We start from the raw sequence: 27,897 nt of genomic DNA, 5'->3' as shown, positions 1-27,897 counted from the left end.
AAGGTATTCAAATAAATACCATCACGGCTTGCCCAGAGACATGGAGTCTTCACACTTGGAGGTGTTCAAAACTCAGCTTAACATGCACCTGAGCAACCTGATCTGATCAGACCTGTTTTGAGCAGACTGTTGGACTAGGTGACCTTCTAAGGTCCCTTCCAACCTTAATTCTATGATTCTATAAATCCCACTATAAGATCGTGCATTTAAACTGCCTACTGGAAATACCTTCTGATCTATGCCATCCCTTGAACCACGTGCTGAAAGAGTCGCAATTGGCCCAGCATAACACAGCCAAGAGGAATGACAAGCAATACACTGCAGAGGTCACCGGCCAGTGCCCAAAACCACATTCTGACAATATCTAATTTACTGGTCTGGATGCAGGCTTTGTGTCTCACAGCTGGTCTCCTTGCCCTTCTGCTCTGAACAGCAGCCATTAGAAGCTGAAGAAATGTTTAAGAGACTGAATCATCCTCTCTATCACTTAGAGCTATCTTACTGCAGACCAGGGGCTTCAAGCATGATCAGGTAGTGTTGGTCAATGCTTCTGGCATCCAGTCTAGCTGCAGCACCTGAGCAATGGAAATCAATCCTTGACGGTTTAACTCTCTGCTCACAACCCTAAAAGACATATAGGGAAACATAGAGCTTCCTCCAGAACTTTTTAACCTGCTAAGGAAGATCCATGCCTTTTTGCCAAGGACAAGCCTGGCCAAGAGAAGACACCCCTGAGGAAACCACCAAGCAACAGCGAACAGTCACAACATCACAGGCACAGGAGACACAAAGTTGGGAATCAGAACGATGGAGATCCCTCTCTACATTTTGTCATCAATCAGAGCATGCTTGCCACTCAGGATGATATATTGGGTTTCTCTTGTTGCAGCTGTGTAGATATGTCCTCTCCAGTGGCCTCACTTTGCAAGAAAGAACAGGGATTGCAATTGTGATCTGACCTTGGATGGCAGCCATGGAGATATGGGAAAAGGAAGACTTTCCCCCCCACACCTACATATTTTAACAGAGGTCACGCTCAGTCTGCTTCCAGACTTTACGTTCTTGGCTGAAAGAAATGAACCAAAAGCACAAGAGAATCTGATTCCTGTCTACATACTCACCAGAAGCATGATGTCGGTTTGGATTCTCCCGCATGTGCAATTCGAGCTATAAGTTTCAACATGATATGCTTGGGAGAGTTGGTGGAGAAACACAATCTGTTCTCTTCAGTAAAATCTTTCTATACTGCCAGCTACAGATATGGGACGGTAAGAGAGGATGCAAAGCAACCGCAGACCCAGCCATAAAATAAAAATAAACCATTTTCTATTTTATAAAATCTTTTATGACACTCTTTTATAACTGGAAGCTGATGAGAGGCAAGGGGACTGTTCCTAGTGTGGAGTCTGAGATGTAGATTTAAACCAATTACCAGACAGGTTTAAAAATATTATCATGCATATTCCATTTTACTCTGGTTCAACCTTCGCACAGTATTTTTATTACATCCCACGTTTTTCATAGGGAGGGTATTTCATTATGAAAATTATCTTTGTATGAATTCACACAACTGAGAAGGGAGATGCTCTATTTCTTAATGAGGTACTAAAAACCATGAAAAACAAATAGACCAGGAACTAAAAAGCAGAAGAGCAGAAATACAACAAGAATCTTTATAGACTAATTGTTGAATTAAAACATTAAGATGAAAAAAAGGCCTTTTCTCAACTGATTTCAGAAATAAAACCAGAAATTATGAATGCTAGAAATAAAAGCAAAAAGGAAGGAAAAAGAACTAAAAGTGAAATGATATCCACTACCAGCAACTGGAAGGAAAAAATCTCCATTCCAGGACTTCTTGAGTCCAGCATGACATTATCCTCAGTTCAGCAAAGGTCTCAGAGATCAGTCCCGTGCTTACCTCCCATTAAAATCAGTGAGGTTTAGCCATCTGTTTAATTACTTTATAGCACTGGTACCACTATAATATAAAATATTTAAACGAGCAATATATACTAAAGAGGAAATGAAAGCTAAGTGAAGAATAATGTAGAAAATCTCAGTTCTAGTAGTATAATATCTGCAAAACAGTTTGGCATCTTGGCTAACAGGAGGAAGCCCAACAAAGGGAACATTATACAAAAAGGCAATTTGCTTCTCAGGAATTCTCCAGTTCGCTTTGCTCTTGCTGCAGTTATGCCCATTAGAATTATGCCTTTCTCCAGTGCTCAGCCTTCAAAGAGACTGCGGTGAAATCATTGGTTTGAATCTTCACCCATTAAAAGCAATTTTATGTTGTCATAACTTCACAGGAATCAAACGAATTACACCACCATAAAATTAGTATAACATCATTGTTTGTTGCCATAGCAATAATTGCTGCTGGACAATATTGCACAAGGGTCACACAGAGGCAATAACAGGCTAACAGACCTGGTTTTATGAGATCTAGGATATTTATCCAGCTTCTTTGATTAACACGAGAAGAAAGTGAACACATGAACCAAACACGATTACCATATCTATAAAAACTGGCAATTTATTTAATTGCCCTGCCTTATTATAGACGACACTGGGGTCTCGTACAGAATAAGCACCGCATGACCTTTCCAAGCTGTATCAGAAGCCTTTGCTGCACTAACTTTTCCCCTCAGCTTTTCTCAGCCTTGTCGTCTCTGCAACAACCTGCTGACTTCCAAGTGGGAGAACGACAAGAGCTTTGAGCTGCTGGCTGACACCAAGACATGGCTGGGGGCCTCTACTGCTAAATAGAAAGTTAGCTGCAGAATAAAGTAAAAACACAGAGTTCCCTGCTCCCTGAATTGCAGAATGCTCTGTGTCCCTTGTGATCGGGAATGCAGAAAGAGGAGACGCATAATCCTCACATGTACAGCGTCTAGCACCAAGTCACCTCCACCTGGCTGTGACCAAGATTAGACAGCGTGGTGGCAAAAATCTAAATATCCATCGGGCTCCAGGTCTTTATTAACCTGGAGATGAAGACGTGACACCAAGCTGGGGGAATTCAGGTGGAAAAATTCCATTACAGTAAAAAAGACGACATAAAAAAAAAGGCAAAAATGAGCTTCCATACAGAAGAAGCATCACAGTATTATAAAGTAGGAAAAGGAATATATTCACCTTGATATTTCATCACAACTTAATTGAAAATTAGAAGGCTATTCATCTGATTAGAAGTTTATTCATATGACTATAATGTTGTATCAATCTTTATCTTAATAAAATTATTTTCTTGTCTTGATTTTAGAGAAAAACATCTATGCATTGCCCAAATTCTACAGTAACTTCAGCAGAAATAGTTCTATACATAAAAATATGACAATGCTTAAATTTGTAACAGTGAGCTCCAATACACATTTTGCTATAAAAGGATTTTTGTTTTACAGCAACGTCTCAGTTTAATGCCAGAAATCCAGAGAAAGTTAACATATCCAAAAAAAGGATCATGAATATGTAAATTTTGTTCAAGTGAAACCGAAAAGTCATATTTAATAATTAACTTTTGCTGTAGACAAGAAGCTAGTATTATGCTAACAGTAATTTTCCAGCGGCGGTCTAATAATGAAATTAAAATCCCGCCAAGGAAACAGGGAGGAGGACTTACAGGTTTAACTGCACAAATGAAGATTTTTTTACCAATTCCTAGACAGACTACAAGTATCTTCATTTCTTTGACCACAAGCAGAATAAGGTTAACTAAACGTTGATATTATTCTTCACCTTTTCCTTATGTCAGCAGTTTCTGCAGGTACTGTTTTACATTCAATATTAAATTCCCTTGTACTTGCCTCTGTTATTCATTAATTATCTACAAAGCAAATTTAGATCATTGCATTGGATATTGCATGTTAATTTTGTGCCATTTAACCACTAACTAATTTTAAATGTATAAGCAAATAGTCTAACTGGCAGTGCTGGACACTAGTGACATCTACTCCTTTCAAATGCATTAAACAGAAACAGAGTGCATGGCTCCCCATTACTTGTTTAGTATTTCTCAACCCTGATCTACCAGATGGCAGGATACTCCACCCTATCTCTGTCTTCTCGGTTGATTGGCACAGAGCTTTGGGTCTCAAGAAATGATAAAATACAAGTGACATAAATGATAATAAATCAGCCATGCTGGGAATATCCATTATGGAATGGAAACTCTTTAAACAAATGCAAAACATGTTCATTTTACCTTACCCTTTGACCTTGAGCTCCATCTCTTCCAGGTGAACCTGATGCTCCTGGGACACCCTAAGCAAATGATGAGATCAAGTTAACAGAATCCAACCAAATCACTTTCCAGTGAAACTGGATGACATGCTTTTGGATAAATGTTTTAGATAAATGGAAGTAGGGAACTCAATAATGTGTGGGGCCATAGAAGAGATTGATTAAAGAAGGTATTTCTGTGAAATCAGAGATGGTTAAACACAGTGTTAAAATGCACAGGATTCATACCCCCTCACTACAATCCTCTGTTAAGAACACTGACAATTTTGTCAAGTCATTAAGCCGACAAGAGATTGATTTCCTACATCATTCCAGTGTCATGTCAGTGTAATTCCACTGTATAACATCAGTACCTTAACCTAAAAATACAACTGCTATTTCTCTCTCTCCTTGCTAAAGCAGAGTCTGTTACTGTACTGTTTGAAGTCAGTGCGGCTGTGTCGAAGGAGAAATCCTGCCCGAGCAGGATCGCACGTTACATCCAGCTGTTCCCCGTCGTTCAGATGAAATGTCACACTCTGGCTCCGGACGGCTACAGAGCAGCAGCCTGGGACCATCACTGCGGTGGTCCAGAAGGCTCACAAAACTGATTGATGAGGAAAGGCTGTACTATCCCTAGCACATATGAACGAGAGAGGTAACAGCCAGTAAATACTGGGTGTGTATCATCAGCAGAAGAGGAGCATCTGAAAACTGAAGTGTAAATGATCCTGGAAAGCAGCAAGAAGTTGGGATGCAATCTCCAGGCTAAACAGCAGACACCAAACTGAGTAAGATGCACTGAATACTACAGTTTTTTAAGATGCTGATTCTTGTGAAAGATGGCATCAAAAGATTAAGTGCCTGATCCATCCTCCTAGGTAATTCCAGGAGGAATTCAATGGGTTTAAAGTGAAAAAAAAGCAAATGCTAATTATTCACTGTGTAAGCAGAAATCTAAGAGTGGATAGTTCCTGAGTCTACAGAGACCAAATTTCAGTGCTTAACAAGGTCAAGAAAGTAACTGGTTTTTCAGGCCCTGAATGATTCGGTCACTGCACACCAGCATACCCTGGATTCCTGATTCTAAATCTCTGCTCAAATTCACCCCAACGACACACTTTTGGCTGTTTCAAATATGTGCCCTAAATTCACAATGATGTCAATTCGACATTCAAACTTAGTTAAACAATAACTTAGGGAATACCTGCAGGCCAGGAAAACCGAGATCTCCCTTCTCTCCCTTTTCACCTGGTGGGCCCTGCGAATTAAGAATCACACAGAGTAAACCAAACACATGGCTACTTTCCTGTTTTTATAGTTCCTTTCACCTTCTTTAGAAAAAAACAACCAAGCAACAAGAAAACAGACTATTTTTCCTGCTGACAGCAAAACTACAGGCTCTATTGCAAAACTGTAAATGAAGAATTTACAAATGTAGAAAATAAAGAAAATAAACCAGCATTTTAAAGATTCCAGAATTAACCTGACAAAACTATAGCCATTATGTTACAAAAAAGGTAGTTATTTTCTTTTTTCCTCAAAGGAATCTGTCTTCAGACCTCAGAAGTATTTCCTATCATGATGAAACTAATGGATTTCTATGGAAACTAGACATGTTTCTACAGTACACAGGCATGACAAAGATATACTTTTCCAGATAATTAACTAATTTTAATTACATTTTGTGCAGAAAAAAAATTTCTCTATCAGATAACTATTGTTCTAATTAATGTATTCTGTATTATTCTCTGATGACAGCATCATCAAGAATATACAGATTTTGTTACATTGTACAGCAATATCATATAGATGGGGTAAAAAGAAGGAAGTGTATTATACTGTAGTAAATTTTGAAAAAAAGTCTAGCAGAAAAAAAGGATGCATCTACTACCTTTCAAGGCTTGTGTGTACCCATCCACCAGTGACATATATGAAATAGGATTAGTGCTGCTGGTTCATTATTCTACCAATGTGTCTTAATGATGAAATTCTGAGACTTATTTCACAAGAGCATTGCAAGCTCTAGGCTTAATCATCTCCGATGATGATAGATTCTGTGAATACAATTGCTTAATTTTGGCAGCAAATGTGGTGTTCTTGCTTGGGTATACCTTTCAAGTCAGAACTCATCTGTGATGAGCAATATCACAACCAGAAGATGATAAAATATTAACATTTCAGTTAGGGGGCATGTTACAACCCCCACTGCAGTTTTTTTCACTCATCTCCAGGCTTGGATGCTAATACTTGGGTCATACTCAACCTGCAATCAAATCCCTTCAGCTAACTAAAAGTTCAGGTCTAAGTGCAAACAGGAATGTTGACATTGAACCCACATCCACTATAGGTTAAATACAAATCTGTGATTTCACCTCAAATATTGAAATTCAGATTCTGATCAGGACACCAAAAGATATTTCAGTCTAGTCTAAGAGATGTGCTGTTCAAAACATCACAGGAAAGAGCCCTATTGATTTCATAAGTCTCACTGGAAGTCCTTGAATAGAAAGTCCACTGGGTCCTTGTGGTCCTGGAGGTCCTTGCGGTCCTGGAACACCAATTTCTCCTCGAGGTCCATCTGGTCCCTAAAGCAGCACAGGACATAAGTCAAACTCTTATCATATGGACAAAGGCAGCTTCTGTTTGAAGAATGAAATACCGGTAGACACAAAAACATCTGAAATATGGGTTAACATTTGACTGAGCAGTTAGGGTTCAATTTAAAATTGCCTGGTTCCTTTATAAATACCAAAAAATGAAGATTTATGCTGCGACAGCAGCATTCTGAATTTTATATCTTTTGTCAAGGAACAAACAGGACAAGCAATTGTTATGAAAAGAGACACACCAAATGCCAATGGCATTTCACTGTGCTTTTTCCCTGGCGACATCAGAGACAATCTGGAATTCATTTCAGGGTTTACATGCAGCGGAGATAAACCAAGAACCTGTGCGTACGCGAACTGTAAAGGACTGTATGAAGTACCTTTGGGCCAGGATCGCCACGATGACCTTTGGCACCTCGGACACCCGGACCACCCTGTGAAGCACAAACACAGCACTTGTTGAAAACCGAAACTCTCAAATAAACAAAACCAAAACCCAGAGAAGCCCAAACATTTTTTTCTTGTTCCTGAATCAGTGTTCAGGAATCAGTGAATATCCTGTCCATATCCTTCCACTGGAGTAATTAAACGGAGAACATACTTAAGTGTGGTGATACACAAAAACAGATTTAAAACCAGATGTGACTGCTTTCTAGAGCCAAGAATGCACACCACGTAAGCATCAAAATTACACTGAAAGCTACAATAGGGATGAAAATGTAAACATGTAGTCATGGGTTCCCTTCCAGTTGTTGAAACCCCTTGCACACCTGTCTGTTCTCACCAAAATCCCCATACTGTTAAAGGCTGAATTTCCAATGACTCTGGAGTATCTTTCAGCAAGCACAACTCCGGGATCTAGTAGCCTTACCATCGTTTAATTTAGAGCTGCTCTTAAGTAAAAGTCTTTTGCCTGTTTTTTTCTATTTTGCTTTCTTCAGCAGTGCCTACATCTGTTAATCATTTATTAACCAACTGTTGCCTTTTTTATTAGTACCATCTGAGACACTGGAGTTGCACATATCTATGGATGGCTGCCATGAATATGTTTTGCATATACATGCGGTATGTGCCTTGTCCTCTAGCACAGCATAAGTACAGACATACTATTTTTTCCACTTTTTTCAGGTCAGTTTCCCTCTTCCTCCACCTGAGTATATTGCTTAATCTCTTGGGATACAAACTTGACAGGGATTCTGCCCTTCTTTGTACTCAAAAAGAACTTTGTACAACTAGGCCCCGTAACTGAATAGCGCTTTTTAGAGGTCACAATAAGTACTTATAAAAATAACAGCAGTTACATAAAACACATTAAAATAGAAAATATGCTTATCAGCTTAAATACATATGTAGTATCTATATGACTTTCTATAGAAATGGCAGCAACAGAAATGTTTGAAAGTACCAGAGTACTCTCTCTCTTCAATGAAGGCATCACAATCCAGTCTCCACATGTGTTATCACAGAGCAGTTTTCTACTCCTTTTCTCAGCTCCTTCAGTCTTCTCACTTCCATCCCGCTGCTCTGTGGCCACCACCCATTCCATCACGGTAACTCTGATCCTAAAATCTCACGGCATGCTCCCCACAGAACCACGTTCCAGCTGCCGGTTCCCCCGTTCCAGGTCCTCACATCTCTGCATTCCAGCCCAGTAGCTCCCTCTGCCCTTTCTCCTACCTCTCAGATTAAAAATTCCTCTGCAAATATTCAGCAAAATAACTGCAACTTTTTAACATAAACAAAATCACACAGGGCTTTCTCATTTTGTTCTGAGAAACGGATCACATTTTTACTGACTAAGAATATATACTTAAGAGTAGCCTGATGCTGAGCCATTAAATCGTATGCTTTAAGATTCACACTGAGCTTGGTACACTGAGCTTTGAACCCAGTAACCATTGCTTGGTAAAAGCACGAGTTCCAGAAAAAGCATTGATTTAAGATGAAAACATCACAAGAGCCTCCCTCATTTTTCTCATAAACTTGTTTGGGTGGTTATTCACCAGCACTGCTAAGCTTGTGTGACTAATTTTAAATTTTTCATTTCTTTGGCTTCTACTTCTAGCCAAGAATTCCTGTTATGCCTTTTTATCTTATTTAAAATAAGTTCTTAATAGCCAGTGCTTTCCCACAGAAATAGTTCTTAATCAATTGTTATCAAGTCACTGCCTTATTTCTTTTTAATAGTTAAAACCTATGAAGCACTGAAAGCTTTTCATTGCAATTAAACTTTTCCAGTCCTTTAATATTTTTTGTCTCTTTCCTCACCTTCTCCAGTTCTGCAGCACTCCCTTCAAAACACAGGCATAAGGTTTGTGTGCTATCTTACTTTTACTTCGCATGGGGAACTTCAGACAGCATGATCAAATTTTGGCAAAGATCAACCCATAAAACCAGTGTCCCATAATGAAATCTGCCAGTTAATCTTAAATCTAAATGATACTTTGTCTTAACCCAAAATGACCCACTTCCTAAAAGAGCTTAAAAAAGTGTTTCCAGAGATAGTATCCCACACAAATGGAAGCCTTTTATTTGGAGTCTTTTTAGTCTAATGTCTAAAACTGGCTACTGGTAGAATCTTGATCCCTTAAACAGAAAAATCCTTGGCTTAGAGAAAAGTCACACGACATTTTAATGACTTGGAGCAGTGTTGACCAGACATAGCACATGTGACTTTCTGACTTTTGGTTGGCACAGAGATGAATGCTGATTTTATTCTTTTGCGCTGCTTTTTCCTAGGCCTCTTACTTTTTTCCGGAGCTATGCCATCTAACCGGCAAAAAAGTATCACTCCTAAGAGGCTGAGTTCCAGAATCACATACTCCCCTGCCTACGCAGTGATTTTCCTGCTGGATTTTAAGCCTCCTCTTGCAGGGCACTATGCTACTCAAAATATTGTTAATCTAAATGTAATAAATACAAGTACATTATTTTACTGCTGGATTAAGCTTTAGCAATTCCTGATGTGTTCTGAGCTATAGTAAAACACACACTTCTAGTCAACTAATTTTTAAATCGTTTTCATTTTACTGTGAAATGTGGTCAAACCACTCAATTTCAGTTGCATTTTTGTGTGAATTATCGCATTGTCTTTTTCACAGAACACAAATTGGACACCTATATACAGCAATTAAAAATTTTAATCCATACTTGATTTATAACCTACATTCAAATTACAGAACAGAATTAATTTTTCCTTGTTCAAGATACAGCTCTTCAGTGAATTTTCTCCTGAGTTCCTTTTCAAGTTTTTGTACCAGAGCTTGAACAACAGTTCTTGCAGAAAGACTAGCCCTTGAGTTGTTACCAGGATAAATGTCTGCTAGGATCTACTATGTGAATGTCTTCTGTGCAAGTTAATTTTGTTGTTCAATGTGTATCTCATGTAATTCGCATATTTCGGCCTCTTCAGAAACTTATTTTCCTTCACATTCTTCACTGGCTTTTTCTCTTCAAAACATCCCGGACGCAGTAGGAGCAGCGAAATACACAGTTCAAACCTGTTCGCAAGAGGGCCTCATCTCAAGCTAACTTAGCAAGCAGCCCTAAAATTCCAATCAAAGTTATCAGTCTAGTTGTCAAATAAAAGATATGTGACCATTCTACGAACAACCCAGTTAGGAGTCTCATTAAACCAAACCAATAACAGGCCATTACAAACAGAGCCTACAACTGTTATAAACTGCTAAAAACCAGCCTTGAGATGTGAGACTGAGTTATCTACCTTTAGTGACCTGTATCTCAGTTGTCTGGTCTGATCCATTATCTGAGTTTTTCCACGAGCCGGTAAAGGAAAAGGAGATTTATCCCATCTTTCTAAGCTGCTACACTGAGATGGAAGGGAAGTTAAACAATTGTCTTCTAAGAGAGACTATCTAGTTCCACTGGTTATGCACGGAATTTAGATATACACTGACTTAACATTTACACAGTAAACACTTAGATGAGTGCTATCAAACTAACACCATAGAGCACAGGTAAAAGTTGGGAGACTGTATTTCACCATTCACTGGCAAGTTAGAAAAAGTTCCAATTCAACTTTCACCAAAGCCAGTTCATTTCACCCTGTCTTCCCTTTCCTGCTTTTGGGCACCTCTCTGCCTTGGGGAGCTCTCATAGGAACCAGTACTTTTGGTTCTACTTTCCCATAAATATTGTACTCAAGAAGGGCTTTTAAGACAGAAAAGTCTCCTTCATCATGTATCACACAAGTGGCATTGTCATACCCCATATATTTAATTTATAAGAATACTGTAAACTGAGCATTTCAGAAAGCAAAACTCCAACCTACATTTCATACACATGTGCTAGAGTAGACAGCAAAAATAAATGGTACTGACTATGACATATCTACTAATGCTACAGACAGGTAACAGGATTCAAGGTCCAAAGCTTACCTTAACTGCTTCAGGTCTTGATGAAACCATTAAAAAATTGATTGACTTATTGGATGAGAAGGTTATTTATAGCATCTTAACTTGGCATCTTTGCTATACATTGAATGTAATTTTATCTCTTTGCCAATATTTAAAACCCTAATTTAACCTTATTAGTTATACAATGGCAGTGTATTCACATGTCTTGGAGTAAAGGTGGCCACGGGACTATTCAGCACAGTTGACTACAAACCTGAATAAAACCTTACCGGTGGTCCAGGAGGTCCAAGGGGACCCTTATTAGCTTCTGAACAGGAACAAGCATGAGGAAGGGCAGGGCAATTTTCCTCATCTCTCTAAAGAAAAATCAAGATAGGTTGAGAATGATATCCAAAACTTAGATTCAGAAGTTAAGAATTTTATTAATTTAAGACCTAGTACTGTGTGGATGTCTCAAAAGCACTCATTTGATTTAGAAACATCCATCACATTCAATAGGACAAGTAATCCAAGCAGACTTGGGATGTTTTGAAAACTCTTAAGTGTCCATTTACATGAAAACATTTGTCTCAAAGGGGAAAATAAAAAGTAAATTCTGCAGTTATTGGAAGAAGTTTCTTACCAAGCCAGGAAGCTCACAGCATTTGTCCCGATTGGCCCATGAGGTGGCACAAACAATGTCAAACATCTGTAACTGCAACTGTTTCAAAACAAGGGTGATGTACAAAATGACCGTTAGTTGGTGCAAACTGGAGCCATCAGCAAGAAAAGCTACCTTGATTCAAGCACTCGGGTTAGACAGAGGAAAGGCTATCAGCTTCAACCAGCTGGCCACAAATACGCTATATTAAATGGCGAAAGGCTTGTGTTCTAACCAAATTGTCTGCACTATCAGAAATTACGTGGATTGAGCAAGCTGTTCAAGGTTAAATGCTGAAGGCATTTGTTGGATTATCACCACCTCCCCGATTAAACTCCTTACTTTGCCCAATGGTGCCTCCCAACACCTTTTTTTCTAGCAAAGGAGGCATCAAGAGACAGGCAAAAGAGAGCTCAGCTTCTCAAAACCGAGTAATTTCTCTTAACCCACTGCTATGGTGCTCAGATTTTATCTGGGACAAGGTCTCCTGTAGCCTATTACTTACACTGGAGCTGAGCCACAAATAATATTTATCATCTTCTCCAGTTTTATTTTACTTTAGAATATGCCCTCTCTTACCCCCAGGCAACGAGAGTTTAAGGATGGTGAAAAGCTTGCTCACCACATAACATTGGGCAGAAAATTCTCACCACAGGTCTGGGAAAAGGGTTTGGACAATAATTTAATCTGATAATAATTAATTAGGTACTCAGAAACGATATACTAAATAGGACTCAATGGTAAAGCCAATTGTCTTCTTTACAGCCTTGAAGTGAACAGAAGGGTCTAGTGAGATGAAGCTTTCTCCTGTTACTATTTCTACTCTTTTTCCATGCCTCATTTATGTACATACTGAGTAGAGAGGGGAATGGAACAGAACATCCCATTAAATTGACCCCACATGTTAAAAAACTCGAGGAACTGCTAGAGATAGAACTCTCTTTGGTTTTGCTCCCATTATTATTTTCAGTGGTATTAATTTAACACTAGAACAGAGGAATGAATTTAAACACTTTCTTAAAGCCGCATTGCTTCTAAAGCTGTTAAAATGAACTACATATGTGTACCTTCGGTTTTGCCACTTTTTTTTTTTCTTATATAACTATAAGATTTTAAACAAACAAATACTTTCATATACATAGAAATTCTTATCTGACAGCAGATTATCTGGTTTGTAGATATGCCGTACTACAGAAACAGACACACATAGGCTGTCTCCATGCTAAATGCCTTAGACAGCTGAAGTGCAGCACAAAGGCAGGTTTTGGACCCTTGGTTTGGCTCCACAAAGGTCTGTCTGGAGTCCAACAAGTCTGTGTCCCTGGCTGTGTCAAATGCAAGCTGTGGAACCACTTTGATGCTGCTCCACTACACATGCCAAAGCTACTAATTCCAGGGAGACTCATTAGCTTGAGCACAGTAGCACATGAACATGCATGAACATGCAGCTCTGGGACTCAGAACAACCCTGGGCATGTGTGTGACACTACAAGTAAGTGGTAGATGCCTCATGCCTGGAGACATTCAAGGCCAGGCTGGACGGGGCTCTGAGCAACCTGATCTGGTTGAAGATGTCCCTGCTCATGGCAGGGGATTGGACAAGGTGATCTTGAAAGATCCTCTCTGACCCAAACTATTCTGTGATTCCAAGAGGTCCCAGAGAATGAGTACAGAAACACCTGAGCTGGTTGTGCAGAAAGCAGCTTATGTTCAGGTGTAAGTGATATTGCCATGTTTCCCATAACCAAGTCCCTCCCAAGCTATTCTGTTACCATGAACAACAGAAAGTTGACGGTATTGGCTGAATTTATGCAGCCTTACATAGGCGTGTATACGCATTCGTGTTCTCTGGATTAGACAATCTAGAGATCCATAGTGATAAAGCATGTTGGTGTAAAATAAAGAGCAAACAGACATTCCCTGAATTGCTGTATTCACCACCCAAATGTTGAATGACTCAGTATTCTTATTTTAAAATATTATGTGGGTTGCTTTGACTCAAGTTAAATAACTAAACAAAGATTTCTTTGCTACTGTTAAACATTTGTTCATCATTCTCTGTATTCCTAGTGATTTTGCTTTCTAAATATCCAGGCCTGCACGCAGAACCAGTAAAAGAGCAAAGTCTGAACAGGCTACAGTTCTGCAAAGATTTCTCAAGAGCTGACCACATCACACATTACTTTTTTTTAACAGTACATATACACAGGGTAAACACATTTTAAAAAAGAAATCAATAAAGAGAAGGTTTGTGCATTGTAAACAAACTATGTTTTAAAGCTGGACTTTTCATTAAATCCCACTGAAGGAATAAGGAACATTACTTGTTGCATGTCACAGTCAGGTTTCATTGCTCTAGCTACCTGGAGTGGCCAATCAAGACACCTCACTATCAAAGGATGTTAAAAGGTACCTTTAGTCTAATCCTCTTTTTGTCCTATCTATCTCTATTTCTGCATGTTCAATGAACTGTTGCACACCACGTGCATTGATGGGAAAAAACACTGATGCAAATATATTCCTTCAAAATGGAAATGTTTTGCAAAATTCAGTTGACAGCACTGGATTAATTTCTAAAAAACAAACAAACAAACCAAAAAACCCCGAACAAAAAAACATTCTGACAACGTTAAACTGTCCCATGTGAATATAGTCAGAACAAAACATTCAGTTTTATTCCAGAATAACTGCCTGCCTGCTTTTATTTTATGTAATTAGCATCTCTAAAACCAAGATTAAAGCATTGCATGAAAATACAGTTGAGAAAGAAGACCTATTCAGAACTATCAATAAACACCAATTTTCATATCAATTCAAAACGATTTTCAAAATATTTTACAAAACCAAAATTTTGTTGTATGTATGCCTTCATGAACACCTCTTAAAACTGCGAAGGTACTGGAATGGACTAAATCCCAGAATTCTATTTCCAACAGTGGCACAAGTGATATCTAATGAAGCCCAAGGGTATAAGTTCAACTTCTGCCTTACAGTCTACAAGCTTCCAATGACTTTCACATCAGGGATTTCCTGCCCCAGATCTGTTAACAACCAATATTTCCCTTTTATTCCCTTGTCCAGGCTTCCCTACAATCTATATAAATATTTAGGACCCAAAAAATTCTGTGGTAAGGAGCTGCACTGATCTGCTACTTGTTGTGAGAAGAACATCTATCCTGCCTCCTACTAGTTTCCTTTGATGTCCTTTAATTTTTGGAGCAGAGGAAACCAACTCATTCGTGCCTTAAATGTGACTATTCACACAAGTTCTGCTCAATATGAATAAAATGTGCAGAATGGAGACTTTAAAGAATGGTATTTGGGTGCCTTCTTGACCTGCTTGTAATTTGGTCTATGTGGTAATACTTGAAGGCAGCTAAACAGTACTATGGAGTAAAGAATTTTCATCTGCAGCTACACATTTGTAGTCTTACGTCAGTTTTACAGTTCATTTGAACAAAACCAAATTTTTCAGTGAGTGGGCCGTCTGACTTATCTTTTATAGATTCCTGGGTTCTAACAAAAGCCACCATTTCTTTCCAGATCTCTACAAAGCCTTCTCTAATTCCAAGATTTCCTAAGTTTGACTTTTTCTGTTTCTATTGAAATGTGACTACAAAGGTTTCTCTGTGTAATTGCCTTTACAGGCTTCATATAATTATTATCCGTAAGTCTGAGGCCTAAAGGCCCTTTTTTGTACACAGAGATATATGCTGAGGGCTTATTTTTTCCTAAACAAGAGTATTTCCCTATAGTAACAAGTAAATGCATTTTTGAAATCTCGTTCTTCTTCAAATCAAGCCTTGGGTTCAAGGTTCACATTCCCTGCTAACCTCCTTCTAGGGTCAAGGAAGTTCAAAGAAAATCAGCAAATAGTACTGCATGGAAAGGAAGCCTTCCTGAGATCATCACCAGACTGTCGGTTCTTCCTCAACAACTAAATACACCTGAAAAACCCAAACAAACGTTCTTAATGCCATCTGAAGCAAAATGGAAAGACTCCCATAGGTTGCTGTGCAAATAGAATGATCAATTACTGTTTCTAGGAGAATAATTTTGGAGGAATGAGAGAGCACTTAATCTTGGGGAGGATCTTTCACATTTAAAATATTTTATGTTATAAAAGAACTAGATACACTAAGGCAGGGTCTTTTGGGGGCCATCTGTGTCAAACCACTTCAATTATTTAATGAACTGTTTCAAATATGAGTTCACTCTAACTTAAAACAAACTGCAAAGATTCCAAACACTTGTTTTTAGGATATTTTAAATGGTTTAAAGAATTGTTCTTGCTCTACTCACTGGTGCAGAGTTGTCTCTTGGTCCTCTGGATCTGACCATCCTCCCCAGCACCTCTATGCCATCAGAACTAATATTCCCTGCTGCATTAATGGTCTTCTCGCTCACTTGCTTGCAGTCAATAATTATTTTGGCCGTAGTCTTGCTGATAACAACATGCAACTAAGTAAAAGAAAAGATGCATTAACAACACAAAGGAGCACGTAAGATATACTAATTTCCTGGGAAAAGGGGGGCATTTTTTGAAATGAGCTCCTAACTCCACGTTTGCTAATGAAACTCAGAATAAACCATAGAAAATAATCTAAATGACCTCTAGAGGTCACTTCCAACCTGAATTATTCTATGATTATAATCTGTTTCATGAATTTATCTTCTTTTACTGCTTATGCAACATGTGCATACTAATAGGCACTTTGCATAATTTATTCATTAAGAAAATAATTTATCCCCGACAAGATCTACCCAATGTTCATATACTACCCAGATACCAAAGAACCCTTGATTTATGTGGTCAGTAATAATCCCTGGCCCTCGTACGATCGTGCTACATAGCACTGGTTTTCACCAATCCATCCTTTACAGCCGCTCGCAAAAGCCAAAACTAAGCAGTAAAATCTAGCCTGTAGATTATACATTAACCACACAGTAAAACCTTTCATAGTGAAGTTTTTACACTGAAAAAATCAAGTCATATCAAACGCAGTACGGAAAAGCAGAGCACAGCAGCAAAGTTACTTCCTTCTGCCTTGTCTTGCACTCTGTTTTCCATCGCAGAGAGGACAATCCTACCCACAACTGTCCTGCCATGCACAAACTCTCAGTTAAGCAAAGGAAAGAACAATTTTTCTGGGGGGAGACCAGATGAAGACCTGGTAGAAATGCAGTATCTGCTCGATACCAGGCCACTACGCGGAGACCAGACTTCAAGGCGTAGGAGAGAACGCCAGGATGAAGTCCTGTAGCTGCTTTCCTATGGGCTCAGCTAGAACTAAATAACTGAAAACCTGCTATGAATTTGTTCTCCTGTGCCTTTCAAACACAAGTGTAGCAAGGATCATCATTCAAAAATGCAGAAAAATGCTTAAGAGGAGAATCTGGTTAAATCTCATGTATTCCTCCAAAGCACAACTATAAAGAGTCAGGATCAGACCCCGGCTCTGAGCTGCCTTCCCTTTCTTGCTCCACTGATTAAAAAGGAAGCATAGAAAAGTTAAGCTCTGTGAACACCCTCAAACCACAGTCTGTTGTTGTTGTTGTTGCTGTTGTTTAGGAAAGATACAAACATCAGGAATAAAACTGAACAACAAAAGCACTCCCCAAAACCAATATGTGCTACAACCCCAGCACTACCTTCATCTGCCTTCGGAAAGAATGTTACAAGTTCCCTAGCAGCCAAGGGAAGTTCGACGTGGCATAGCCCTTAAAATATGTCTAACAATAACAACTCTGGTCAAAAGAAGGATAATTCCTTTTGCTGGACTTTTTCTTCTCCTTTTGAGTGGCATTTCCAATCCAAACCTTAGAAGGAAAAGTCAATTTATTTCTAAAGTACTTTTCAAGGCAAGTATTTTCAATCGACTCTATAATACAAGCACAAAGCATGAGATTAAAATTGATCACATCAGCTTCATTATAAAAACTAATATTTTTTTAATGTTAATTCAATACTGCAAAGAAACTTAAGAAAGCTTGGTAGATGTTTCTGAATATGCAAAATACATTTCTTTTGATAGTAGCTGACCACATGACAGAAGATTCCAAAACATTAAAAGCTCCAAAACCTTTATTCAGAGTGTTGGGATTTTTTTCCTATTACCATTACTAACCTTATGAAAACTCCCATAAAATATCTTCCTTATTTCAGGACCTTCGAAAGTCACAGTTTGAAAATCTCCTTTGTAGTCGTAGTTAAAAAAAGTCAGAGTTTTACCACCATCTGTGTGAGAATAAAAATAAAGGCTCAGTGTTCAAGGAAGACAAGGCCTTGTACAGTATTTGAAAAGGTCAATTTTGTGTTTAACAAAGATGATCAGAGATATCAGATCAAATGTTAGTAAAACATATTCTTAAGTGATTCACTGACCTAGAAGTAACAAGTTCTCTCAGAGAAATGCTCTTCCCTGGTTTGAGAAGGATGGGCCAACAGCTGGGAGTTTGCCTCACCCACACCTACCCGATCCTACTCTCCCACTAATTCTCTGGGGGACCTGGACAAGGAAAGGAGGCACGGATCCTCAAGCTAGCAAAATGCCTAATTCCCACCTATCTCAATGTGACATATCTAAAAAAAATATAGCAAAGACATAGAAAGATAAGTACTAATATATCTCTTTTAAAACTGGCAGCTTAAAGAACAGCTGTCATGGTATCTACATCTTTTCAACAGTAAATATCAAATCCTTCTGAATTATAATCCCTGTTTTACAGTTGTGGAAGTCAAATCAAGTAGCAATGAAGGGAGTCATTGAGAGTTCACGTCTCTAGCTCTGAGTCGCTACCCACCAGACTGCATCGCCTCTCCCCGTGCTGTACTGTCTGCATCGCTGCTGTACATCAAGACAGATCCTGTTAGAACCAGATTCAGAGCAGCGGAAATTTTAAAAGCAAATGAGCAGCTCCCTTACAGCAACTTACATCTAGTATAGCTCTTTGGATTTCAGTATCACTGCTCCCAGCTTAGAGCAGCATATTCATAATTTGACTCTAACTCCAAATTAAACTCAGTTAAATTAAATCTAACAACCATCCATTGGAGACTATCACCTTCCAGATCCAGGGAGTTGTCTGGCAGCAGATTAAAACATTGGCAATAATAAATCTAGACACAGAATGAGTTATTCATACAGTTAAAGAAAAAAATCACTGATAAAATACAAAATACATACTATCTAAAATAACTCCAACCAGTGGTTCATATTTTTCATTTAAAATCTCCCAAAGAGCAAACGGCTCCTGAGGTGTGTCGGGAAGGATGCGAAAGAGAAACGTAATGGTGTAATCAGAAGGGAGACCTTCTGGATGCAAATACCTGTAAGAGAAATAAAGTCTTTTAAACTGAAACAAACATTAAATCTGGTGATTTATTCACCAGATGCTCAGTTAACATACTTTCTATTACTCTGTATATTTCTTCAGAAATCAAGACTGGGAAGCAATATGAAGAAGTCTTTGCAAAATCTACTTAACTTGATAACTATCGAAAGAATATTTATGGAGAAAGGAGAAGTTATCCTTTCCCTTGAAATTTATAAAGCTGCCCTTAATTATTATTTTTTTTCATTTGAAGATCAAATGAGAGGTCACTTTGAAGTTAATTAATTATATTAAAAGCTTTTAAAAAAATAGTAGCTACTTGCAAGGCCTTTGCTATTGTCTGGTTTAACAGACAATGAAAATAGAAACTGCTTGGAAGACCAGTCTCAATAGACAGGTCCTTTGTCATTAAACCGTCACCACCAGATAGGAATTAGGAATGACAGAGACTGTTACAGGGAGCTTCATAAATTTTAGGAAATGTAGTTTGTACATTTCAAAGCCAACATATAAGAAAGTGAAGTCAAAACAGATTACACATACAGAAATACAATCTATTCTCCCAGAATTTTTGCAGAAGAGAGAGGAAGTTTATGATATAAAAGTAGTATGTTATTTTATGCCATTTCCTGAAATTTGTTATTTAGTACTTCCCATTTAATTTAACCTTTCATTGTCAAATCCCAAATTTGGAAAATTGAACAAATGTCTTAAAGGACTGACTACATTTTGAAAATGTTACTTAGCTTGATTCCTTAAAATCATAGCAAAGGGTGATCTGAAAGAAGCCTAAGAAGGTTATTTAATCAATTTCTTTTCCCCAAATATGATATTTTCCTTAGAAAGTGTTTCTAGCACATATAAGATGTATAGATATGAATCATGCTGGAAAAGGAGTTAAATATGACATACAAACAATATTTGTTGCACAGTGGTTTGTAGATGGTCAAACGTGATGTTACACTGTGCATTTCCATAGAGACAAGACAGAGGGAACTCAACAGATGAACAAAGCTTTACAGCGTGCCCATTGTACCAAGCGCAAATGAAAGAAAATTCAATAAGCAGGGTGGGGGAAACGCAAGGTTTGGGGATGCAGAACTCAAAATGAATAACATTATTGACACTCGGTGCATAGATGAGACAACAAAAACAAGTGATACTATTCAGACGTACCTGTAGATCATCAAGAGAAAGGTATTCTCTGAACCATGAAAGGGAGTGAAAGCCTAACGAAGCAGTAAGATTGGGCTGGGGTGACAACTAGAGAAGAGCATATAAATGCAGCAGTTCCAATTAAAAAGAAGCAGAAAGGAAAAAATAAGTGAGAAATGCTAATCCCTGGAAATTCCAGTCCATCTAGACCCAGGAGGAAATTAAGCACAGAGAATGTGAAGCAGCTCCAAGAAGTTTAGCTCCAACTGGGACACAAAAGGATAATCACACAAAAAGACTAAGACAACATATAATATAAACCTTGAAATTAATTTCTCACTGTTTTTCTTTCTTCTTTATCTCAGCTAAAGAATACTTTTTGTTACATCTTCCCATGTTTAACCCAGTAGGGCCACTGCTTTTCTCTGGTGCCATTTAATACAAAGTGGGGGACTGGACTGAGCGGAACCAAACACAACATACACGCTGTTCATAGAAGAAACTGAGAGGTTCCGTCACTTCCCTTCTGAGGTACTCTGTACTCTATGAGCCTTCAACCCACATTCCAGAAGTATCTTTCACAAAGTGTAATTCTACATACTCGAATCTGCCCAAACATACGCCTGCATGAAATTGCCAGGTGCTAAACTGGCACAAGCCTGAATCTGGCTCATGTGGGAAACCCAAAACAGCCAGTGGGTTCACCTACTTTTATCTACAACTGCTATTTTTGAATGAAACTGATTGAGGACTCAGGACACCAAACACTCTTCCTGTTCATTAGTATAATGTCGATATACACAAGTGTCTCTGCTCTTCCAACACGAAATTACTAGTTCCTGAAATGAATAATTGCCTGCACTGGACAATGATCTTCATGTGTTTTATGAATATTTATATGTTAATACATACTTGGTAGGCTGGGATACCAGGGCATCCTTGTGCAGTCTGTAACATGGGTAAACATTAAATGTACCAGGTTCCATTGAGACCCCTTCCACAGCTGAAAACTCCTTTTCAACCAAACCAAACATTTCCATCATTTTAAATCCTAGAAGGCACCAAAATATATATTCTATTAATTTAAATTAATACCACATTAAAAACACCAAAAAAAGGACAAAGTTGCATCGAACAGTTTCATATCACCATGTGTTTAACAGCTGCTAGCATATAGGGAAATTTATTGCCCAATATTGTGAAAATCAGGTAATGAAAATTATTACACAAATCAGGAACAAAAATGAACACAAAAATTCTGTACCTGCAAAATTGTTGCCATCTTTAACTACCAATGGGCACGCTGGAAAAGAAGCAAAGAAATATTTAAGGATACAAGAGATGTCCCACTGGGTCTGAACAACGATCTACTCAGCTCTACTCTATCCCCAATAGCGGCAAAAGGAGATAATGTTTAGGAAGGGCATGCAAACTTGGCCACTTTCTACTCCATTCTGTTATTGCTCCTCAGGTTCTACAGGGGTTGTAGCAAAAAAGTTAATGGGTACATCCCTGTGTCTCCAATATATATCCTTTTATGGATCTGTTGTCTATTAATTTGCCACATCCTTCTATGAACCTGCCTTCACAATCTCTTGTGGCAATAAATTCACTGCCTGCTGTGTAAAAAAAGTATGTTTTATACTGGGTTTTAACCAAGTGCTCCCTAGTTCTCTATTTGTGACCTTCTCCAGCCTAACTCTGTCTCAAGTTCAATTACTTTAGCTGGTGTTCTCTATACCTTTTCAAACTCCACAATAGCTTTCATGAGCAACAGAGACCAGAACCACACCCTGTCCTCACGATGTATGCACCCATTTTAAATGGCTGTAAATCTGGTTTATAATTTTCTTTTGGCAAGGAAGAAAACACACTAATCATTTCCAGGAAAGGTGATCTGGGAAATCAATAAGCCTAGATGCAAGGTGTGAAATATGGCACCCCAGGACACTCATGTTCGGAGATAACTTTTGGAATACAATCACAAGCTATTGTTGAGTCTTCTCAACATTCAAAGTTCTCTCTACCATTGAAAGTAGAGTTTATAGTCAAAACCAAAGAACTGATGAGACACAAGCAACATATTTGCGTTCACTGGCTCTGATAACTCACAGTCCCATGATAACTCACAGTCCTATGCACAAGGACTCCTTACAATCACAAATGATTAACTGGCTTATATATAAAGAAACATATTGAGGCAAGAGACCTAAAATCATGTGAATTATTCATCTCTAACCATTAGGTGTTGCTCCAGAATGTCTTTCCTTTCATTTCATAAAGAGTCTGAAGTGTGGCATTTTCACAGATTTCAAAGAGTTTGGGCATGTTTTATGCTTTTCCTTAGGCTACAACTCTTCCGCTTTCACTGATAATACCAACGTTAATGATTAGCTCTCCATTAATAAATCACAGAATCATAGAATAGTTTGGGTTGGAAGGGACCTTCAAAGGCCGTCTAGTTCAAGCCCCCTGCAATGAGCAGGGACATCTTCAAGTAGATCGGGCTGCTCAGAGCTCTGTCCAACCTGGCCTTGAATGTCTCCAGGGATGGGGCATCTACCACTTCTCTGGGCAGCTTCTTCTAGTGTTTCACCACGCTCATTGTAAAAAAAAATCTTCCTCATGTCTGGCCTGAATCTCCTGTCTTTTAGTTTAAAATCATTACCACTTGTCCTGTTGTAACGTGTCCTTCTAAAAAGTCTGTCCTCATCTTTCTTATAAGTCTCTTTTAAGTACTGAAAGGCCACAATAAGGTCTCCTTGGACCCTTCTCTTCTCCGGGCTGAACAACCCCAACTCTCTCAGCCTGTCCTCACAGCAGAGCTGTTCCAGCCTCTGACCATTTCTGTGGCTGCTCTGGCCCCTCTCCAACAGGTCCATGTCTGTTCTGCACTGAGGAACCAGAGCTGGACACAGGACCCCAGGTAGGGTCTCACCAGGGTAGAGCAGAGGGGCAGAATCACGCTCCCTCAACCTGCTGGTCACGCTCCTTTTGATGCAGCCTAGGAAATGGCTCATGTCCAATTTTTCATTCACCAGAACCCCCAAGTCCTCCTCTGCAAGGCTGCTCTCAATCCCTTCATCTCGCAGCCGGTACCACGAGTTGCCCCGACCCAGCCGCAGGACCTTGCACTTGGCCTTGTTGAACCTCATGAGGTTCACAGGGGCCCACTTCTCAAGGTTGTCCAGGTCCCTCTGGATGGTTTCTGATCCCTCAGGTATGTCAACTACACCACTCAACTTGGTGTCATCTGCAAATGTGCTGAGGGTGCACTCAATCCCACTGTCTGCCATTGGTGAAGATATTAAATAGTGCTGGTCCCAGTATAGATCCCTGAGGGACACCACTCATCACTGATCTCCACCTGGACATTGAGCCATTGACCACGACCCTCTGGATGCAATCATCCAGCCAATTCCTCATCAACTCAACAGTCCATCCATCAAATCTACCAAATTAACCATGTGCTTCGAGTAATAATGAATGTAGCTAACTCTACTCTTAGAGGTGGTTACAGCAACCTAGAAAATACAATACAATTAACCTTTTATGACTAAATTCTGAACCATTAACAATGTTTCAAATCTCAAATAACTTTTTGACAATCAATGGATGTATTCTGGATTTATAGCAAACAACTATTAATTATTTTGAAGTCACAAGGCCTTCATTTCCTTAATCTTTTACGGAAATAGCACGAGTTATAATATCTGCAATAAATTATGTTAAAAAGATTGAGAATACCTCTAAATAGAAAAGTAATAGTTAGAAAACCCCCCAGTATTTAGCACTTATTATTTTAGAAGTAAGCGTAAGGTTAAATGGCTAACTTGCTGATGCGGTTTCACAAACAAAAGTGATCAGCTCATCTTCAATCTTTGTAAAGGCATCAAAGTCATCCACAAAGAAGACATGTCTTTCACTGGGCTTGCTGCCAATATTAACTAACTCTGAATAGTCTGCATCAGCTACTCCAATAGCAAAAAAGCTGAAACCTGTAAAACAAAAAAGAACACTCTTGTGAGTCATTCATTTAGAGAGTGGAAATACAATATGAACACGACTTTATTTGCACTGGCTGCTTTCCTGATTAAATACAAAGGTGGAAATTTTATTAATATCCTATAACAGGAGAAAATTCATGCATGAAATTTAAAAGGTAATACATTCTCTGTGAGCTATTTCTTTTGGCTATTTATGCTTAATTAGTTAAAGTTAATGCTTAAGTGTTTTCTTGAAGATATATAGGACTACTCAGCAGTTTAAAGTTTTAGAGTATGTTTAAATGCTTTTCTAATTTAATGCTGTACTGTATTACACACAAAAACATCCATGTATCAAGTACATCAGAAATAAAAAGCATAGAAATTAATTTCCTGTAGGTCTTCTCCAGTTTTTGTTCTGTGCCACATATTAATCAGTTTTCAAGCCACCGCCTCCTCATGAGTGAGCACTGAAATAAATGCATTCTCATTTCATCAGCAACTTAACTGCACTAGTTGAATATCTTTTATATATTCGGCATGAGTATAGTTCAAAATTTGAGCCTGACTTCAAAGGTTTAAATGAAAGGGGATTTGTACCCTATATGTTGGAAGAACAGCAAACTAGCTAAAAGTTTTTCAACATTTTCCTTTCCATAAAAAAGAAAAAAATCTGTCTACATCAGGCTGAATATTGTTAACAGATATACTGTTCTTGCATGGCTCAGTCCCAAATTTACTCCAGTCAAGCAATATTTTCTTTAAGTTCAAATGAGGCCCAGGGGCATTCCTCACTTTCTGCGGAGCTTTTAGCATAACAAAACTTTGCTTTAATGTAGTATAACAACACCTTCATGTCTCATTCAAGATCAGCACTTCTTTATGCCGGTCTCGAACACAGATGCAAGTCAGTACCTGCTCCAATCTATCTGCAGCCTGAGCACACAGCAGGCACAATAGGGAACAAGAGAGACGAAGTCACTTGGCCAAGGTGACGTATCCCTTGGGTCTACAACCGAAGCCCCTCCACATGCCATCTCCTCTAGAGGTTGTTGCCGGTCTAATAGTTAACAAGGCAACTGCAAGCCTTACGTGACAGTTGAACCTTTTTTGTTTATCTAAGACAGACTCAAATGTAATCATAAATATGAGGTTTTCTTCATTGTTACTTAAAACAAGTTATGCACGCTCTCCTACTTTGTGATATGATTTTATTTATGAAGGCCGTGAACTCAATGATTGCACTGGCTTTCAGGAATCAGTAATATTCACTGGGCACTTCGTAGCTGCCAAAGTCTAAACGCATATAAAAAAGCACAAATGTGATTTCTTCTTAGATCTCCTCACATTAGAAGGATGATGGCTTTTTTCTTCCACCCTTTAGTTTTGTTCCGTATGGTACACTGTGCCCCTTGGGTTTTCATAAAAACGTCAGCATCAGACGCTTCTGCAACAACTAACCCGGTTCTTATGCAGCCACATTGTTTGGTTGCTTAAACCTCTAAAATTGGCAGTTTAAAAAAAAAATCCTAAAGATAATAAGTGTAACATGAGGGCAGATCAGAGCCAGTAAAAGGACATAGGAAAGAATTTTCAAAGGACCTCTTGTACAGAAAACAAAACCGTTCAGTTTGCTGGTAACCACAACACTACACTTCATAGATGACAGTCCATATTCTCAGGATCATGTCCCCTAAATTCTTCATCATGGGAGCAATTCTGTTGGCTAGTATGTGATTTTAGCACTGCCGCCAGAATGAAAAATAATACCGTTAATCACCAAAAAATTCCAGAATCAAACCACATCGTAGTGGTATTCTGAGTTTCTCAGCATTTGCTCTCTGTTTTCTTCCAGGATCCCAGGAAATCTTCCTAAAGTAAAAGTTACCCTTATCTCATGCTCACACTTAGGTAGTTACAATCAAAGAGAAAAAGGAAAATGTGAATAGTTCTTAAAACTACACGTTTTACCATCTAGTTGCATTTCTCTGGAGACCTTGTTCACATCGTCCTGTGATCGCCCATCAGTAATGACAACTAAAACCTTCGGAATGCCCCTTCTCATGCCTGCCTCTCCAGTAAACAAGACTTCTCTTGCATGTTTAATGGCTTTGCCTGAAACAGAAAAAATTGACAACATACTTTCACTGTGACATAAATGCAATTTCTATTGGCTTCTCATGTCATATGGTAAACATCAAAGGAGATATCTCCACATTGTCTCAAATTTGTCTACTCAAAGCTATGATTTAAGACCTGAATACTTATCATGAGACTGAAGAAAGCTGAGCATCTAGCTATAAATGGATGTCAGGCAGAGCTTTTGGGTCCTCACCAGTCTGTAAATTGGTGCATTCTGTAGTTATTAAAATAGAGATTCAGCAAAGTTTAATTTTGACCCTAACCTTTAAAAATTTGATGGCTTTAGCCATCCATTTCTTTAATCCAGAAAGTAAAATTCAAGAACATGACATGTGTGCAAACGCGTATTCTGTGCAATTTAGAGGTAACAAAATCTTTCCTTACTGGATTGTAGGGCACAGCCCAGGTCACAACTAGAAGTGCCATTGTAGTATTTTCTTGAGTAAATGGAAAATGCGTTATTTTGATACTACTGAGACTGGATACGATGCAACAACTGAAATAAACTTCTGTGCAGTCTGACAATAATAAAATATACGGTTTCCAATTAAAACAGATTTTAACCCTTTTATTACTCAGCTTTAATGTCTTCACATCAGAGAGCTATCTTAAGGGATTAATTAAAATGTAACTACTTTCAGTTAACAGACATCTTCCCCCAGCCCAGTCCTAAACATACCACTGAGGCTTACCTGTCCTGGCTTATAACCAAACAGCTCCTCCACTCTGTCCACTGTTTTCATACATGCTCTGCAAGCTCCTTCCCACATTCTCTCCCCTCCTATTTTTCCTCTTGCCAAGCTGATTTCATATTACTCCCCATTCCACAATCCCCGAAGTCACTCCCTTCTGCCTCGCTGCCTCTCTCCCCTCCTCCCTGATCCTCGACCTCACTGTTGCTCAGGGGGTGAATACTCAGCAGTAGGGGGTGAAGGGTGTAAACTGCAGATTACAAAAACTTTCTAACTTCAAAGCCCAACCTTCCACCTCCAGTGTGGAGATACCATGTTCTCACTGGGGTTGCACTGATATATTAAATCACTTGGCAAATGGGAAAGAAATACTGCACAGGTAGTAGTAGGGAGAAAATCTGCATCATAATTGTGACCTTTCTCACCTGTTTTTGTATTTCCTCCTTTGTAGGCTATTTGCTGAATAGCTTCAAGAAGAGTCTCTTTTGTTTTGTATGCATTCAATTTAAATTCTGTCCTGGGATCATCACTGAATTGAATTATGGCCACCTGTGCACAGAGAAGATGTGTTCATTACTAAAGCACCACCCAGTGTATAACCAAAAGTAAGCAAATCAGCGCATTTAAAACAAGGTTTTATCTTGTAACTTTGCTTCATCCTTAAATTGAAGCCAGACTTTTTTTTTTTCTCTTTAAGCAGCTTTCACTAAAGAAAGTTTAATTTTACTCTCTGCAGCC

General features: G+C 38.7%; 1 protein-coding gene across 5 annotated transcripts in view; it reads right to left on the bottom strand.

The window, feature by feature from the left end:
- Positions 1-27,897, bottom strand: part of COL14A1 (collagen type XIV alpha 1 chain) — a 125,295-nt gene that overhangs the window by 20,558 nt on the left and 76,840 nt on the right. For 4 of the 5 annotated variants that reach the window (XM_065627402.1, XM_065627403.1, XM_065627404.1 and 1 more), the window contains 14 exons: positions 27,585-27,708; positions 26,297-26,440; positions 24,173-24,337; positions 21,604-21,642; positions 21,252-21,390; positions 19,037-19,179; positions 17,978-18,087; positions 16,152-16,310; positions 11,832-11,909; positions 11,479-11,565; positions 7,214-7,267; positions 6,717-6,812; positions 5,432-5,485; positions 4,213-4,266 (listed from right to left, as the gene is read on the bottom strand). In XM_065627402.1, the coding sequence (XP_065483474.1) occupies positions 4,213-4,266; positions 5,432-5,485; positions 6,717-6,812; positions 7,214-7,267; positions 11,479-11,565; positions 11,832-11,909; positions 16,152-16,310; positions 17,978-18,087; positions 19,037-19,179; positions 21,252-21,390; positions 21,604-21,642; positions 24,173-24,337; positions 26,297-26,440; positions 27,585-27,708 (1,446 nt within the window). Of the gene's footprint in view, positions 1-4,212; positions 4,267-5,431; positions 5,486-6,716; positions 6,813-7,213; positions 7,268-11,478; positions 11,566-11,831; positions 11,910-16,151; positions 16,311-17,977; positions 18,088-19,036; positions 19,180-19,692; positions 20,448-21,251; positions 21,391-21,603; positions 21,643-24,172; positions 24,338-26,296; positions 26,441-27,584; positions 27,709-27,897 lie in introns of those variants that run through there. The other variant, XM_065627405.1, reaches the window with a different exon arrangement.

This window comes from Caloenas nicobarica, chromosome 2 (genome assembly GCF_036013445.1).
Source record: "Caloenas nicobarica isolate bCalNic1 chromosome 2, bCalNic1.hap1, whole genome shotgun sequence".
NCBI lineage: Eukaryota > Metazoa > Chordata > Aves > Columbiformes > Columbidae > Caloenas > Caloenas nicobarica.
The sequence above is the reverse complement of the archived record's forward strand: the minus strand, read 5'-3'. Positions and strand labels throughout refer to the sequence as shown.